This window comes from Melanerpes formicivorus, unplaced genomic scaffold, assembly GCF_026170545.1.
Source record: "Melanerpes formicivorus ecotype bairdi unplaced genomic scaffold, bMelFor1.0.p_v2 SCAF_15, whole genome shotgun sequence".
Classification (NCBI taxonomy): Eukaryota; Metazoa; Chordata; class Aves; order Piciformes; family Picidae; genus Melanerpes; species Melanerpes formicivorus.
In genome coordinates this window covers 2,222,259-2,237,953 of record NW_027142367.1, presented here as the reverse complement: position 1 = coordinate 2,237,953, position 15,695 = coordinate 2,222,259, and the positions used below count along the sequence as shown (strand labels likewise).

The window sequence follows — 15,695 nt, the reverse complement described above, 5'->3', positions numbered from 1 at the left end:
CAGCTGCTTCCGTCCGCTTTGGGGCGGGGCTGGGCCAAGCCGTGCCGGCCGTGGGCTTCCGGGTCGGTGCTATTGCTGTTGTGGTTGCCGGGATCGAGACCGAGCCGTCGCCATGAACCGCTTCTTCGGCAAAGCGAAGCCGAAGGCGCCTCCGCCCAGCCTCACCGACTGCATCGGGACGGTGAGTGGCCTTTCTGGCGGACTTGGACCAGGTGCCCGACTCCCGCGAAGGGCCGGGGCCTGCCAGCTCGCTGCTCGGCCCGGTGGCCGCCGCTGCCTCGGGAAGGACGGGGGTGTGTGTGGGGTGTGGGGGTGTGGCGGGGTCAGTAGCGTCAGCCCGGGCTTCGGGGTGTTCTCGGCCAGGCGAAGACCTCCGCTTCCCGTGGGTCTAAGAGACTGGAGCCGGGGCTGAGGGCGCGGCTGGGGCGCCGGCGCCTCGCAGGCCACTCCTGTCTCCGCTCTTAAGGCTGCGAGGGTAGAGCTCCGCCCGTGGGTCAGTGTCGGGCCGTGCGCCTGGCCCTATACGGCAGGGCGCCCGTGTCCGCACCGCGCGGAATGTGTGCGGGCCTGCGCTGCTGCGGAGGGCCTGACCACCGCGTCTGCGGGGGGTGCGTGGGGATGGCAGCGTGCGGCTGCGCACCCGCTCAGGGAAACGCAGGGCACTGTGTTTGCGGAGGACTATATATATGTGTGTGTGCGCGCACTCTTCTAGTTCCAACCCCCCTGCCGTGGGCAGGGAGACCTCAGTGCAGTCCTGAAGAAAAGGACTTGGGGAGTCCTGGTGGATGAGAAGCTCAACATGAGTCACCAGTGTGCACTTGCAGTCCAGAATGCCAATCACATCCTGGGCTACATCAAGAAAAACGGAGCCAGCAGGTTAAGGGAGGTGATTCTCCCCTTCTACTCCTGGTGAGACCCCACCTGGAGTACTATGTCCAGTTCTGGAGCCCCTATTACAGGAGGAGTCTGGACGTGCTGGAATATGTCCAGAGAAGGGCCACGAGGCTGGAGCTCACCTGCTATGGAGACAGACTGAGAGAATTGGAGCTATTCAGTCTGGAGGTCTCCAAGGAGACCTTATTGTGGCCTTCCAGTATCAGAAGTGGGCCTACAAGAAAGCTGGGGAAGGACTTTTTAGGGTGTCAGGTAATGATAGGACTAGGGGGAGTGGAGCAAACCTAGAAATGGGTAGATTCAGGTTGGACGTTAGGAAGTTGTTCTTCCCCTTGAGGGTGGTGAGACACTGGAACAGGTTGCCCAGGGAGGTTGTAGAAGCCTCATCCCTGGAGGTTTTTAAGGCCAGGCTGGATGTGGCTACATGCTTATGCTTGGGCACAATATGTTTGTGTATGTACACATGTATGTTTTAGTGTTCTCCTGTGCTTCAGCACAGTGTGCAGGGGTACAGGTGTACACACATACCTTTGTGCCTATGTATGCCCACACAAAACAAGCACTTGTTTCCTGTGCAGAGAAGCACATCTCCTAAAGGGATAAACAGAATGTGCCTGTAAGGCCTGGCTTCTTTTATGTCCTCATGAGTATTTTTAGTGTTTTCATCTGAGGACTTAACTGCTCTGCTTGCCCTGACTAACACATGACAGACCAGATTGTGGGAACCAGCCCCTGTCTCCACCACAGAAGGTGAGAAGACAGATCTCACCATCTGATGAAGATCATTCCATCTAGTGCAGATGAGCTTGCTGTAGGATTGGTGATGAGGATGTGTGCAGGACAGTTAAGCTGAGACCAAGAAAGAAATGCTGAGGAAATGTGGCAGAGCACAGCTGTTACAAGGTTGGCCTGCCTAAAAAGAATGTTAGGGTGGTTAATAAAGTTAGGCTACAGGTCAGTAATGGTTGTGGTATGTATGGAGGTTAACTAAGGCTAACTGAGCATTGTCCCTGGTACCTGACAACTGAAACTCTGTGAAAAACCATCATTTTCCTCTTAGAAGATTTACTTTGCTACCCAGTAAAGAGAGTTAAATATTTGTCAGTGCTACCTACACAAACCCACACACATCACGCTCTTGCATATGCTAGTGTCTGGGATGGGCAGAGAAGCAGTCACAGTGTTTTTCCCAGTATGTTATTGATGAAGATTGTGTATTGCTCTTTAGCAATACTGAACCCCGAAATAGATCCAGGTATGTTTAATTAGAAGAGCAAATAAAGCCTATGCTCAGAAATCAGGATCTGCTTTACTATTGTGACCAGCAAATGCTTTGGTAGATGGCTAGAACACCAAAATTCAAGATGCTGTTACTAGTTTAATACTAAAATGTGCTATGTCTGTGATGTAAGCAGGATGTCAGGAAATCTCTTCCTCACAGCACCTGAGTCCATACTAGTCCGTTAGATTTTTGAGGACTAATTTTAACACTTCCAAGTTAATTTGCATTTTCCAATTTTGAGACAAATCACAACAAAGCCATCTTTCATATGTACATATTCTGGTAGATTGTCTTCCACTGGGAGGTTTTCAATCCAGTGGATTTCTGGGGTACATAAAAGTGTAATTTTAATAGCCGCTTGGATCGGCAACACCATGAACTTAAGATTTTTTTTCCCCTCCAAAGGTGGTCATCAGCATCACCAACCAGGAGCTGTGTGCAGTTTTGATCCTCTTCTATTTGTTTCTCTGAAAATTTGGCTACTCAAGACAGGGTAACTGAAAAGAACATTTATTTGACATATGTGTCAACTTGGAAACCAATGATAAATTATAGGGTGGTCTTTAAGATGCAGAATTGAGGGCCTGCATTGGTCAGTTGAGAGATGAAGGGCTGGCTCCAAGCTCAGCTGTTCTAGTTCTGGGCCCCTCAGTTTAAGAAGAACATTGAGACTCTTGAATGTGTCCAGAGAAGGGCAACAAGGCTGGGGAGAGGCCTTGAGCACAAGCCCTATGAGGAGAGGCTGAGGGAGCTGGGGTTGTTTATTCTGGAGAAGAGGGGGCTCGGGAGAGACCTTATTGCTGTCTACAACTACCTGAAGGGAGGTTGTAGACAGGCGGGGGTTGGTCTTTTCTCCCAGGAAACCAGCACCAGAACAAGAGGACACAGTCTCAAGCTGTGCCAGGGGAAGTTTAGGCTTGAGGTGAGGAAAAAGTTCTTCACTGAGAGAGTTGTTAGCCATTGGAATGTGCTGCCCAGGGAGGTGGTGGAGTCACCGTCCCTGGAGGTGTTCAAGAGGGGATTGGACGTGGCACTTGGTGCCATGGTCTAGTCATGAGGTCTGTGGTAACAGGTTGGACTTGATGATCTTTGAGGTCTTCTCCAACCTTATTGATTCTATGATTCCAGGAAGTCTGTAAACCACTGTTAATGAGCTCCATGGAGTTAGCTCTTTGCTCTGTTTTGACTTTCAGTTTCTGTGGATGGAGTTACGCTGTAAGATGGTTATGTATTCTAGTACATATGGAGCGAAACATACTTCTAGTTTGGAGTTTGTTAATTCACTTTTTCTGCCAGTTTACATGAAGTAATCTATCTGATCTGTGAAGGACTTGCTGTGTTTTCAGGTCCTTTTCACAGTAGTCTCAGAAGTCTCTAGGAGAGGTCCTGCTAAAGGATTAGAGATATAATTATATTTTTTTTTCTTGAATTGCAAGTGAGTTATTATTAAAGAGGGTTGTGTGAGGTGTTAAAAAATTTGCACCATTTCCTTAGCATATTAAATTCCAGAGTTTTGAGACCCACATAATATCACTTCGATGTTGTTTTCAATCTTAGCCACATTTTGTTGCTTTTTAAGTCTTTTACCACATTGCTTCAGTGGTAATTAGCCATTAAATGTCCGTTAGGAATTACTGTATTTGATGAGCAATAATTAATGTTCATAGTTACCATTTGTTAAAAATACAGACAATTCTTGTGCAGCAGTCCAAGACTATTGCATTTAAAGAGCTGGTTCGGTGGGATCAGTAATCTAAGGTTTTGGTGAAGCCCAGGAAACAATTCTCTCTGTTTTTCTTCAACAACTGGTTACTATAGAGTTTGCCAAAGGGTTGTGTGATACCCTTCTGCCTCCCCACTCACTCTCCATGGGTGTGTTCCTACTCTCCCTTGCAGTTTCTGCTCGCTGCCTTGCTGCTCCTGCCATGCTAGCCTCGACATTGCACTAAGTGGCAGAATATTTTGATTCTTCCTGGCTGAGTACAGTCAGGTGACTCAAAGCTGTCACGAGGCCAGTAGGAGGAAGGATGCGTCAGGAGCTGTAGCATTGGTATTGGTTTTACTTCTTGGAAGAAACACTGGTAATTTGTGGTTTTTCAGAGTAGTAATGAGTAGGAAACAGGAAGAAAAGGTTACCAGTTGTGACAACAAGGTTAAAATTCAGTTTCATGTAATGCTTGTTTGTTTAAATCAAGCTGTGATTTTACTTAATGGGGATTTGGGATACAACAATCATAAAATCATAGAATCTGTCAGGTTGGAAAAGACTTCAGAGATCATCATTCCAACTGGTCACCCAGCACCTCATGACTAACTAAAGCATGACTTCAAGTCCCACGTCCAATCTCCTCTTGAACACCTCCAGGGATGGTCTTTTGTTTAGATTGGGGCCCCTTATTAGCAATGAAATGCACCTCAGTGTGCTTTATTTGGGAATAACAGAAAGCAGCTCTTCAAGTCCTAATAGACAGTCTAAATTTCTTTTGGATAAATGAGATCCATTCTCCCCTCTTTGGTCCATTCTGATTTTTAAAAGCTGAGGCCCTCTTTGTGTGAAATTTTAGTGTAGTTACTAGATGTAGGAGGATCTGTCTGTGTTTCCTGCTACTGCTGTCTCAAAGAATCATTGTATAAATAAACCAAATAAGTGGCTTTCTCGTGTGAAGTAGTCTGACATGAAAGCCAGTGAAGATCTTGAGGAGGTGCTGCATTTTGAACCTACAAGAGTTAAAATCACAAATATTTCTTTGTCTTGCTGTTAGGGAAATATTTGGCATAATAGGAAGCTTGAAAAATATCTTTTTTCAATACCAGCTGTGTCCAGGCACTTTAATGTCTTGTGTGCTCATATAAAATGTTCTTTCAGGGTGCCTTTGGCAAATGCATGTTGTTGTCATAGAGCAAAGATTTAAAAGGATCAATTCAAACATGAAGATGAAAATCTGCATAATTATACATAATTGGAATGCCATTGTATTCTAAGCCCTAGAGAGGGTCCTTGAAATGAGAAGTTAAAAAGCTCTAATTTGTTGATTCCAGAGAATTGCTGTGGTGTAAGTTTCATGTTAAGGCGACCTTGTTTTCTTTTTACCAATTTGTGGCTGCTGTCAGAATGATCTGTACCTGTGCTTGGTTATCTAATGACAGTCTTTAACCCTCTTATGCAGAAAGGTTAGAATAGAATAGAATAGAATAGAATAGAATAGAATAGAATAGAATAGAATAGACCAAGTTGGAAGAGACCTTCAAGATCATCATGTCCAACCTATCATCCAACACCACCTAATCAACTAAACCATGGCACCAAGCACCCCATCCAGTCTCTTCCTAAACACCTCCAGTGATGGTGACTCCACCACCTCCTCGGGCAGCCCATTCCAATGGGCAATCACTCTCTCTGTGTAGAACTTCTTCCTAACCTCCAGCCTAAACCTCCCCTGGTGCAGCTTGAGACTGTGTCCTCTTGTTCTGGTGCTGGTTGCCTGGGAGAAGAGACCAACCCCCACCTGGCTACAACCTCCCTTTAAATAGTTGTAGACAGCAATAAGGTCTCCCCTGAGTCTCCTCTTCTCCAGGCTAAGCAACCCCAGCTCCCTCAGCTTCTCCTCATAGGGCTTGTGTTCCAAACCCCTCACCAACTTTGTTGCCCTCCTCTGGACATGCTCCAGCAAGTCAACATCCTTCCTTAACTGAGGAGCCCAGAACTGGACACAGTACTCAAGGTGTGGCCTAAGCAGTGCAGAGTGCAGGGGCACAATGACCTCCCTGCTCCTCCTGGCCACACTGTTCCTGATGCAGGCCAGGATGCCATTGGCCCTCCTGGCTGCCTGGGCACACTGCAGGCTCATGTTCAGCCTACCATCAACCAGTACCCCCAGGTCCCTCTCTGCCTGGCTGCTCTCCAGCCACTCTGACCCCAGCCTGTAGCACTGTATTGGGTTGCTATGGCCAATGTGCAGAGCCTGGCACTTGGATGTGTTAAATCTCATGCCGTTGGACTCTGCCCATCTGTCCAGCCTGTCGAGGTCCCTCTGCAAAGCCTCTCTACCCTCCAGCAGATAAACTCCTGCCCCCAGCTTGGTGTCGTCAGCAAATTTACTGATGATGGACTCAATGCCCTCATCCAGATCATCAATAAAGATATTAAAGGGTATGGGGCCCAGCACTGACCCTTGGGGCACACCACTGGTGACTGGCCGCCAGCTGGATGTGGCACCATTCACGACCAGTCTCTGGGGGATATTTCCATAGTGATGGCTCTGTGATATGCTTTGCACCAGGGCTGTTAGAGTTGACTGTTGGAGGGTTCTTCTTGAGCTATGTAGCTAGTATTGGGATTTTGGTGCAAAAGTTCAGTAAGAATTCAGAGTGGCTGAACTGCTGCATCCTGGCTTTCTTCCTTTGTGGGAAATGATGGGAAGTGTGTTTCTGTGACAAAGAAGTTGTGCACCTTTGAACAAAATGGTTAAGTCTGGGCTTCTTAAATGCCACTGGTAATCTAGATGTCATTCTGAAGGATTAATGTTCTCTTCCCACCAAAAATAAACCTTAAGCCTTACTGAACACATCCTTGCCCTTTTTGCGTTGCTCCCTTAACCGCCAGCATGATACACTTAGGCTTTTCTTTTCTATTCCAGTTTAGTCCCTGGCACCGTATGTTACCAGAAGTTCCTGAATAGAGACTGTGACTTGTGTATATGCAAGGGAGTATCTCAAAATGATGCAAACATGTTGTAGTGGTGGAGCTCCCTGCAACCTCAGAATGTTCCTGTGTGCCTTGTCGAAGGTGTTTCACTTGATCCTCGTTTTTGATGCTCTACAAATTTTAACTATTTATAAAACCACTGAGTAAAGAAACAATTGAATTAGAAGCAGAATAAAACTGAGGGGGTTTTTATTGTCCAATACCTGAATAAAACCTTAATGAATATTTTTTGTTTGTTTGTTTTTCCCATCATGTACTAAAGGTGGATAGCAGAGCTGAGTCAATTGACAAGAAAATCGCTAGGCTTGATGCAGAACTAGTGAAGTATAAGGATCAAATGAAGAAGATGAGAGAGGGGCCTGCAAAGGTAAGAATCCTCTGTGGGATTTAAGCACGAGAGGATGTGACTCATGCTTCTTGCCATGTGGTGGCACGATTAAGCCAGTTCATCAGGTTCTTAGAATTGCATCTTGACCTACTGATGGGACATGAGATCCTGCAGGATTATTTTTACTCTAAACTATCTTTTGGATACTTTCATGCATCTTTGAACAGTGTTTTCATTTTTCTTTATTTCTTCCAATATGTAATGTAATTCCTCAGTCAGATATAACTTGCTTCCCTTCTTCTATTACCTGAATTCAGTATGGAAGAGAGTCTGCTTTGTTTGTCAGCCAAATTTGTCTTTAGTCTGCACTTACAGAGAAAGGTAGTAGGAAACCCCACTTTTGAAAGATGATGAGCACATAATATAAGCAGAATACAAAATCCAGAGATGCTGAAAGTACTTCCTTTTAGAAGCTTTACATACAAGCCTGTTCGGTCAATCATTAATGCAGGACAAATGCTGAATGTGGTTGGTGTTGAACTCTTTGCCCTAGGAACTGAGGAATCTTTTGGAAAACCTGTGTGTGATAGCTTTAAATGGTGTAATCCAGAAAAAAAGTAAAATATTTTCCTAATGTAACAATATTATGTCTTTCAGAATACAGTAAAGCAGAAAGCACTGAGAGTCCTAAAGCAGAAGCGAATGTAAGTTTAAACCTTTCCCTGGGATTAATGAAAGCCTGGTTTCTTCAAAGGGGGTGGCATGCTCTCATACCTCTTTCCAGTACTCTTGCTTGCAAGCATTCTTTGGAGAAAACTGCTGAAGCAGCTAGCCAGCCTTTAAGCACTCATTACACATTATGCATTAGTATATTTGTGCCTTATTTGTATGCAAGTGCATAAATTTGGACTGGGACAAGCTGACCTAAATCTGCACATTACTAGAAACAAGCATACTGGGCTCCTGAAGTTTCTGAGAGTATGCCTCATTTGGTATCAACAACTGATTACCATAACTCTTGGTCTAGCTTACTGGAAATTTACCTCTTCTCTATGGACACCGTGAAGAACTTGAGCACATGTAGCTGTGAAAAGCCCCAGTACAGACAGGATAGAGAATCCTGTGGTCTGGTCTGATCTAATATACTGTCTTGAAAAGTGCCCAGCAGCAAATAAAAAGGAAACAATGTCAGAAAATGGAAAGTGTTCAGGGGTGCTTCACTGGAATATCTTACAGTCCCTGAACTGCAAATCTCTTAGATGCTATCAGAGCCAAAGCTCCTATTGTCCTGTATTTCATGTCCCTCAGGTGAATTGTACCTCAACAAGTGTAGACTTGTTCAATAGCTGATTAAATATTTGTGAATTCTCAGCACCCAAAATATCCTATGGTAAGGAATGCAGTAGTTACATGTTGTGAGGACAGCTGCTTGGTTTTCTTTGCTTTGATTGTTTGGGTTGGTGTTGGTTGGTTGCTTTTTTCTCCCAGTATATTGCCTGCTAATCAACAAATAGTTGTTCCCTTATTTGCAGTCACCAGGTCTCATAATAGGCTGCTGTCATACCATAGTATCAGTCAGGGTTGGAAGGGACCACAAGGATCATCCAGCTCTAACCCCCCTGCCATGGGCAGGGACACCCCACACTAGATCAGGCTGGCCAGAGCCTCATCCAGCCTGGGCTTAAACACCTCCAGGGACGGGGCCCCAACCACCTCCCTGGACAACCCATTCCAGAGTTTCACCACTGCTCTTCCTCCTCACATCCAGCCTGAATCTCCCCACCTCCAGCTTCATTCCATTGCCCCTTGTCCTATCACTCCCTGAGATCCTGAGAAGTCCCTCCCCAGCCTTCCTGTCTCAGTCATCTCTTTTTCATCATGTTGAACAGTAGTATGTTGAGTCACTCCTTGTCTAAGAGTTGTTATGTGTTTGGATCATCCTTGTTTTGGATGTTTGAAGAAAGACTCAGGGTTTTATGCTTTGATTTTCATGTGTAAAGTGACATATTTTGCATTCTTGATTGGATACAAGTTTAGCTTGGAGAAGGAAGATTTCTTGCTTTTTAAAGGCTCCCTTTTCTTTTTGGTCATCCTTAACTGTTTCCTTTTCCTGCCCTCTCCCTCCTCCCTGCCTTGCAGAACTCCCATGCAGAGCCAGTTTGGTTTGGATAACTGGTATCTTTTCCATTTTGCTTACAGCATTAGTGAGCAGTGGCAGGCAGCTCTAGCTTATAGTGATTAAAACTGCCGCTATATCCTTGCCTACTGTGTAAGCCTGTAAACATATGACATCAATGTCAGAACAGAAATTTATTCAGGAGCAGCTTTGTCAACTTTCAATACACAAAAATGTATAGTGGCTGGATTTTTATGAAGTTACTGATTCTGCAATGATTCATAATTTAAAACAGTGTTATTCCCATCTCTAGACTACTGCTGCTGATCCTTCTTTTCTTCATTAAGAATTTCAGTGTCAATCAAAAGTATGGTGTTGTAAAGCCATTCTTTGTTTTTAATAGGTATGAACAACAGAGGGATAATCTGTCACAGCAGTCTTTCAATATGGAGCAAGCTAATTACACTATTCAAGCACTGAAGGATACAAAGACAACGGTACCACTATGTTCATCTCACATTTGCTTAAGTTGTGTTTGCTCTCTCAGATAAAAGCATGTTGTTTAACTCTGTTCTAGGTTGATGCAATGAAACTGGGGGTGAAAGAAATGAAGAAAGCTTACAAGCATGTCAAAATTGATCAAATTGAGGTGAGCTCCTGTAGATCAAATTGAAGAATAGAAATGATGTGCTGAAATAGTGATGAGTGGAGTGTGTAACTTAAAGATGGGCTGGTTTAATTCACCTGAGCGTCCTTTCCTTTTTATGGGATCACAGACATAATTCCTTACTGATCTCTCTGGTACTTCACAATTGGTTGGCCATATTGCACTGATTGTTGTTTTGTTGCTGGGCTCTATAATCTCTCCCTTCATTTCCACTACACTTCACCATAAATGTTGGTGAATGCTTCCTTATATATATTTTTTTGTGTCCTCTTCCTCTCACCATGTTAGCAACATGCAGATTAGTTCTTTGCTCCCCCAGTTCCACCTAGTGTCTGGTTCAAAAAAAACCCACCCAAACACCCCAAACTCTGAAACAAAAAAGAAAACAAACAAAATAATACTAAAACCCCAGCAACAACAAAATAATTTACAGAGGTCTCTAAGTCCTGCCCCTGTCTTCAGAAAAAGCATAAAACCCCGTCATAAGATCTCTAAATATAATTTAAAGTATCCTGCACTTAACTCTTACCAAATACTAATGCTGAGTTCCTCTAAGTTGTCTTTCCTGTGCTGTTTTTCTATATGGCCTGCAGTGTAAACCTTTAGGCAAGCATGTTTCCTTACTTGTACACAAATAACAGTGCCAATAGGTATGTTGAAGTATCAATACTGGGCCCCATGCTCTTTAGCATCTTTATTGATGATCTGGATGAGGGCATTGAGTCCATCAGTAAATTTGCAGATGACACCGAGATGGGGGCAGGAGTTGAGCTGCTGGAGGGTAGAGAGGCTCTGCAGAGGGACCTCAACAGGCTGGACAGATGGGCAGAGTCCAAGGGCATGAGATTTAACACATTCAAGTGCTGGGTTCTGCACATTGGCCACAGCAACCCCATGCAGTGCTACAGGCTGGGGTCAGAGTGGCTGGAGAGCAGCCAGGCAGAGAGGGACCTGGGGGTACTGGTCGATGGTAGGCTGAACATGAGCCTGCAGTGTGCCCAGGCAGCCAAGAGGGCCAGTAGCATCCTGGCCTGCATCAGGAACAGTATGGCCAGCAGGAGCAGGGAGGTCATTGTGCCCCTGTACACTGCACTGGTTAGGCCACGCCTTGAGTTCTGTGTCCAGTTCTGGGCCCCTCAGTTTAGGAAGGATGTTGACTTGCTGGAACGAGTCCAGAAAAGGGCAACAAAGTTGGTGAGGGGTTTGGAACACAAGCCCTATGAGGGGAGGCTGAGGGAGCTGGGGTTGCTTAGCCTGGAGAAGAGGACACTCAGGGGTGACCTTATTGATCTCTACAGCTACCTGAAGGGAGGTTGTAGCCAGGTGGGGGTTGGTCTCTACTCCCAGGCAACCAGCACCAGAACAAGAGGACACAGTCTCAAGCTGCACCAGGGGAGGTTTAGGCTGTAGGTTAGGAAGAAGTTCTACACAGAGAGAGTGATTGCCCATTGGAATGGGCTGCCCGAGGAGGTGGTGGAGTGACCATCACTGGAGGTGTTCAGGAGGAGACTTCATGGGGTGCTTGGTGCCATGGTTTAGTTGATTAGGTGGGTTGGATTGGTTGATAGGTTGGACGTGATGATCTTGAAGGTCTCTTCCATCCTGGTCCCTTCCCTTCCCTTCCCTTCCCTTCCCTTCCCTTCCCTTCCCTTCCCTTCCCTTCCCTTCCCTTCCCTTCCCTTCCCTTCCCTTCCCTTCCCTTCCCTTCCCTTCCCTTCCCTTCCCTTCCCTTCCCTTCCCTTCCCTTCCCTTCCCCCTTCCCTTCCCCCTTCCCTTCCCCCTTCCCTTCCCCCTTCCCTTCCCCCTTCCCTTCCCCCTTCCCTTCCCCCTTCCCTTCCCCCTTCCCTTCCCCCTTCCCTTCCCCCTTCCCTTCCCCCTTCCCTTCCCCCTTCCCTTCCCCCTTCCCTTCCCCCTTCCCTTCCCCCTTCCCTTCCCCCTTCCCTTCCCCCTTCCCTTCCCCCTTCCCTTCCCCCTTCCCTTCCCCCTTCCCTTCCCCCTTCCCTTCCCCCTTCCCTTCCCCCTTCCCTTCCCCCTTCCCTTCCCTCTTTGCTGTGGCACGGGTCAGGTTAGTGCTCATTCTTCAGACAGCGGATTTAATATCTCCGTGTTTCATCCTGGTAAGACAATGCTGGACTCTGGGTAATTTCTCTGAGGTCTGGAATTTACACTGAATTTTGCAGAGCTGTTTCAAGGTTCCTCTTTTTCTACCTTTTACATTTACTGTGATTTTAAAAGCCACACTGTAGAACTGAGCTGTGCTTCAAAAAATGTCTTACGTGGTAAAAAGCTGAGGGCCTTGTATATTGGAACTATTAAATTACTGACCAGTTGAAATTGTTTCCTGCTTCAGGACATACAAGATCAGTTAGAGGATATGATGGAAGAAGCCAATGAAGTCCAGGAGGCACTGAGTCGCAGCTATGGCACACCAGAGATTGATGAAGATGACTTGGAAGCAGGTTAGGAAGGCGGACAATGATTTTTACATTACTGAATGTAAAAATCATCATAAAACCATCCAGTGTTTGTGGGGGGTTTTAATTTCCCTTTTCAAATACTTTCAGTGTGTGTAAAAAAATACTAATTTTAAAATCACATAGAAGCTGCATTTTCCTTAAGTGCAATAGCAGAGTATGAGACAAAAATCAGATATACACTAATGGAATGCTACACTGAAGGGATAAAAAACTGGCTTGATGGCCGCACCCAAAGAGTGGCTGTCAATGGCTCCATGTCCCAGTGGAGGCCAGGGACAAGTGGAGTCCCTCAGGGATCAATCCTGGGACCTGTCTTGTTCAACATCTTTGTGGGTGACATGGACAGTGGCATTAAGTGCACCCTCAGCAAGTTTGCTGATGACACCAAGCTGTGTGGTGCAGCAGACACGCTGGAGGGAAGGGAGGCCATCCAGAGGGACCTTGACAGGCTGGAGAGGTGGGCACAAGCCAACCTCATGAAGTTCAACAAGACCAAGGGCAGGGTCCTGCATCTGGGTCGAGGCAATCCCAGGCACAAATCCAGGCTGGGCAGTGGCTGGCTGGAAAGCAGCCTTGAGGAGAGAGACTTGGGGGTGCTGGTGGAGGAGAAGCTCAACATGAGCTCTCAGTGTGCACTTGCAGCCCACAAAGCCAATCAGATCCTGGACTGCATCAAGAAAAATAGAGCCAGCAGGTCAAGGGAGGTGATCCTCCCCCTCTACTCAGCCCTGGTGAGACCCTACCTGGAGTACTGTGTCCAGTTCTGGAGCCCCTATTACAAGAGGGATGTGGAGGTGCTGGAAGATGTCCAGAGAAGGGCCATGAGGATGATCAGAGGGCTGGAGCACCTCTCCTATGAGAACAGACTGAAGGAGCTGGGGCTGTTCAGTCTGGAGAAGAGAAGGATCTGAGCAGACCTAATTGTGGCCTTCCAGTATCTGAAGGGGGCCTACAAGAAGGCTGGGGAGGGACTTCTCAGGATCTCAGGGAGTGATAGGACTAGGGGGAATGGAATGAAGCTGGAGGTGGGGAGATTCAGGCTGGATGTGAAGAGGAGGTTCTTCACCCTGAGAGTGGTGAAGCCCTGGAATGGGTTGTCCAGGGAGGTGGTTGAGGCCCCATCCCTGGAGGTGTTTAACACCAGGCTGGATGAGGCTCTGGCCAGCCTGATGTAGTGTGGGGTGTCCCTGCCCATGGCAGGGGGGTTGGAACTAGATGATCCTTGTGGTCCCTTCCAACCCTGACTGATACTATGATATACTATGAAGGTTCTCTCTATTTTGTGTGTGCCTGTGTATTTCCTACTGATGACTAAGTAATGTCAAATGACTATGAATGTAAACATTTTGGTGTGAATCCTGTTTCTCTGTAAGAGCAGCTTTCTTTTGCAAAAGGAATTCCTTGCATAAATTCTCAACCAACATAATCAATTTTCAGAACTGGATGCCTTAGGTGATGAGCTTTTAGCTGATGAAGACAACTCCTACTTAGATGAAGCTGCATCTGCTCCAGCAATCCCAGAAGTCACCCCTACCGACACAAAAAACAAAGTGAGTCCTTTCCTATTCAAAAGTAAGAATACATTGTTTGGGTTTTTATTAATCATATTTTGTTGGTAGCTTGATACTTGGAATTCTTCATAGTATGAACAAAAAATGCACTTAACGTTTTACATATCTTGGATGTTATATAGGAAATAATAGTGTACCAAATGCTCTTTATTGTATTTTAAGAGCTAGAATTACATTCTGTAACTCCTATTTAAGTGTATCATTGCAGCTTCTAGGATAGTCATAGAATCATAGAACCAATAAGGTTTGAAAAGACCTCAGAGATCATCAAGTCCAGCCTGTCATTCAACACCTTGTGACTTACTAAACCATGTCTTCAAGTGCCATGTCCAGTCCCCTCTTGAACACCTCCGGGGACAGTGACTCCACCACCTCCCTGGGCAGCACATTCCAATGGCCAATCTCTCTTTCTGTGAAGAACTTCTTCCTAACATCCAGCCTAAACCTCTCCTGGCACAGCTTGAGACTGTGTCCTCTTGTTCTGGTGCTGGTTGCCTGGGAGAAGAGACCAACCCCCACCTGGCTACAACCTTCCTTCAAATAGTTGTAGACAGCAGTGAGGTCTTCCCTGAGCCTCCTCTTCTTCAGGCTAGCCTTTCTTCTATTCTCCAGGCTAGTCATTCTTAAAACCATAGGAAAGACAGATGTATGTTTGCTTTTAAGGCTTTACTACAGCTTCATACTGAGGAGGAGCAGTGATGCTTTTGATTCCAGTTGCTGCACAGTGGCAATTACAGATAAATCACTTGACAGGAATTGTGAGGAAACTTTTGTGAAATTATTTGGTTGGTGAGAGTTGTTAACCTATTGCTTCTTTTCTGTCTTACAGGACGGTGTATTGGTGGATGAATTTGGATTGCCAAAGATCCCTGCAACATAAATGTGTCAAAAGCACAATGGCTATAAAGAACTACACCTCACAAATCAAATTAAGATTTTTTTTGGGGGGTTGTTTTTCCTTTTCTTTTGTTTTTTTAAAGAATCCTGGAAAACTTGTCCTTCCAGTGTAACCTAAATAGCACTACACCCAGAACACAATTATCAATGGCTGCTGGTATTCTTTCTTTGGAGAAAGTTGTTCTACTACTGACTTTTCTATTAATGGGAACTTTGGCACAAATTCCTGCAGTGGAAGCAGTCATTCTAAAGAGGCTTTGGTTTCCCTGTTTTATGGACATAGTAATACGTGTAAAGTAGTGGTGGCTGTTGATAGCTGAAGGGTTTTTTTGGTCCTCTTTCTTGAAACTAAGACTGTATGTTGCTGCTTGCTCTCTGTAAAATAGCTCCTTCTTACTATGCTTATTTGATAAAAAAAATCAAGAGCATTTTTAAACTACTGCAGTCTTGAGACTTCAATGCCATTGTACTTGTAACCTTCTTGAAAGCTGTAATAAACAGGGTGGTTGTTATGTGTTCTATGGAGGCAGAAAATCACGTTCTTGAGTTCATCCTTTTGTGTGGTCTTTCTGGCAACTAGTTTGGCCTTCATGTGCCTCTTCCCCTTACCCCTGTGATGAATGGAGTGATAATTTGTGTCAATTAGATGATTTTGATGAAAGCAAAACCTAAAGCAGGAGCATGAATGGTGAAACAAGGGATCAGACACTGGGAACTGACATATGTAACTAGAGTAAGATTTTTTTTTTTAGGCTTTA

The 15,695-nt window shown here is 45.5% G+C and overlaps 1 protein-coding gene across 1 annotated transcript; it reads left to right on the top strand.

Annotated features, from left to right (window-relative positions):
- The first annotated feature begins 13 nt into the window (after positions 1-13).
- Positions 14-15,456, top strand: CHMP5 (charged multivesicular body protein 5). Its single transcript, XM_068147453.1, has 8 exons — positions 14-181; positions 7,144-7,248; positions 7,867-7,913; positions 9,729-9,822; positions 9,903-9,974; positions 12,343-12,451; positions 13,907-14,019; positions 14,870-15,456. Exons 1-8 carry the CDS (start codon positions 113-115, stop codon positions 14,918-14,920), a joined length of 660 nt encoding a protein of 219 aa, XP_068003554.1. The 5' UTR covers positions 14-112; the 3' UTR covers positions 14,921-15,456.
- The last annotated feature ends 239 nt before the right edge of the window (positions 15,457-15,695 follow it).

Excerpts from the sequence above, each read along its gene's own strand:
- CHMP5 (XM_068147453.1), top strand. The coding sequence starts at position 113 with ATGAACCGCTTCTTCGGCAAAGCGAAGCCGAAGGCGCCTCCGCCCAGC. Across the intron at positions 9,975-12,342 it reads TCAAAATTGATCAAATTGAG|GACATACAAGATCAGTTAGA; the intron begins GTGAGCTCCTGT and ends TTCCTGCTTCAG. Across the intron at positions 12,452-13,906 it reads TGAAGATGACTTGGAAGCAG|AACTGGATGCCTTAGGTGAT; the intron begins GTTAGGAAGGCG and ends ATCAATTTTCAG.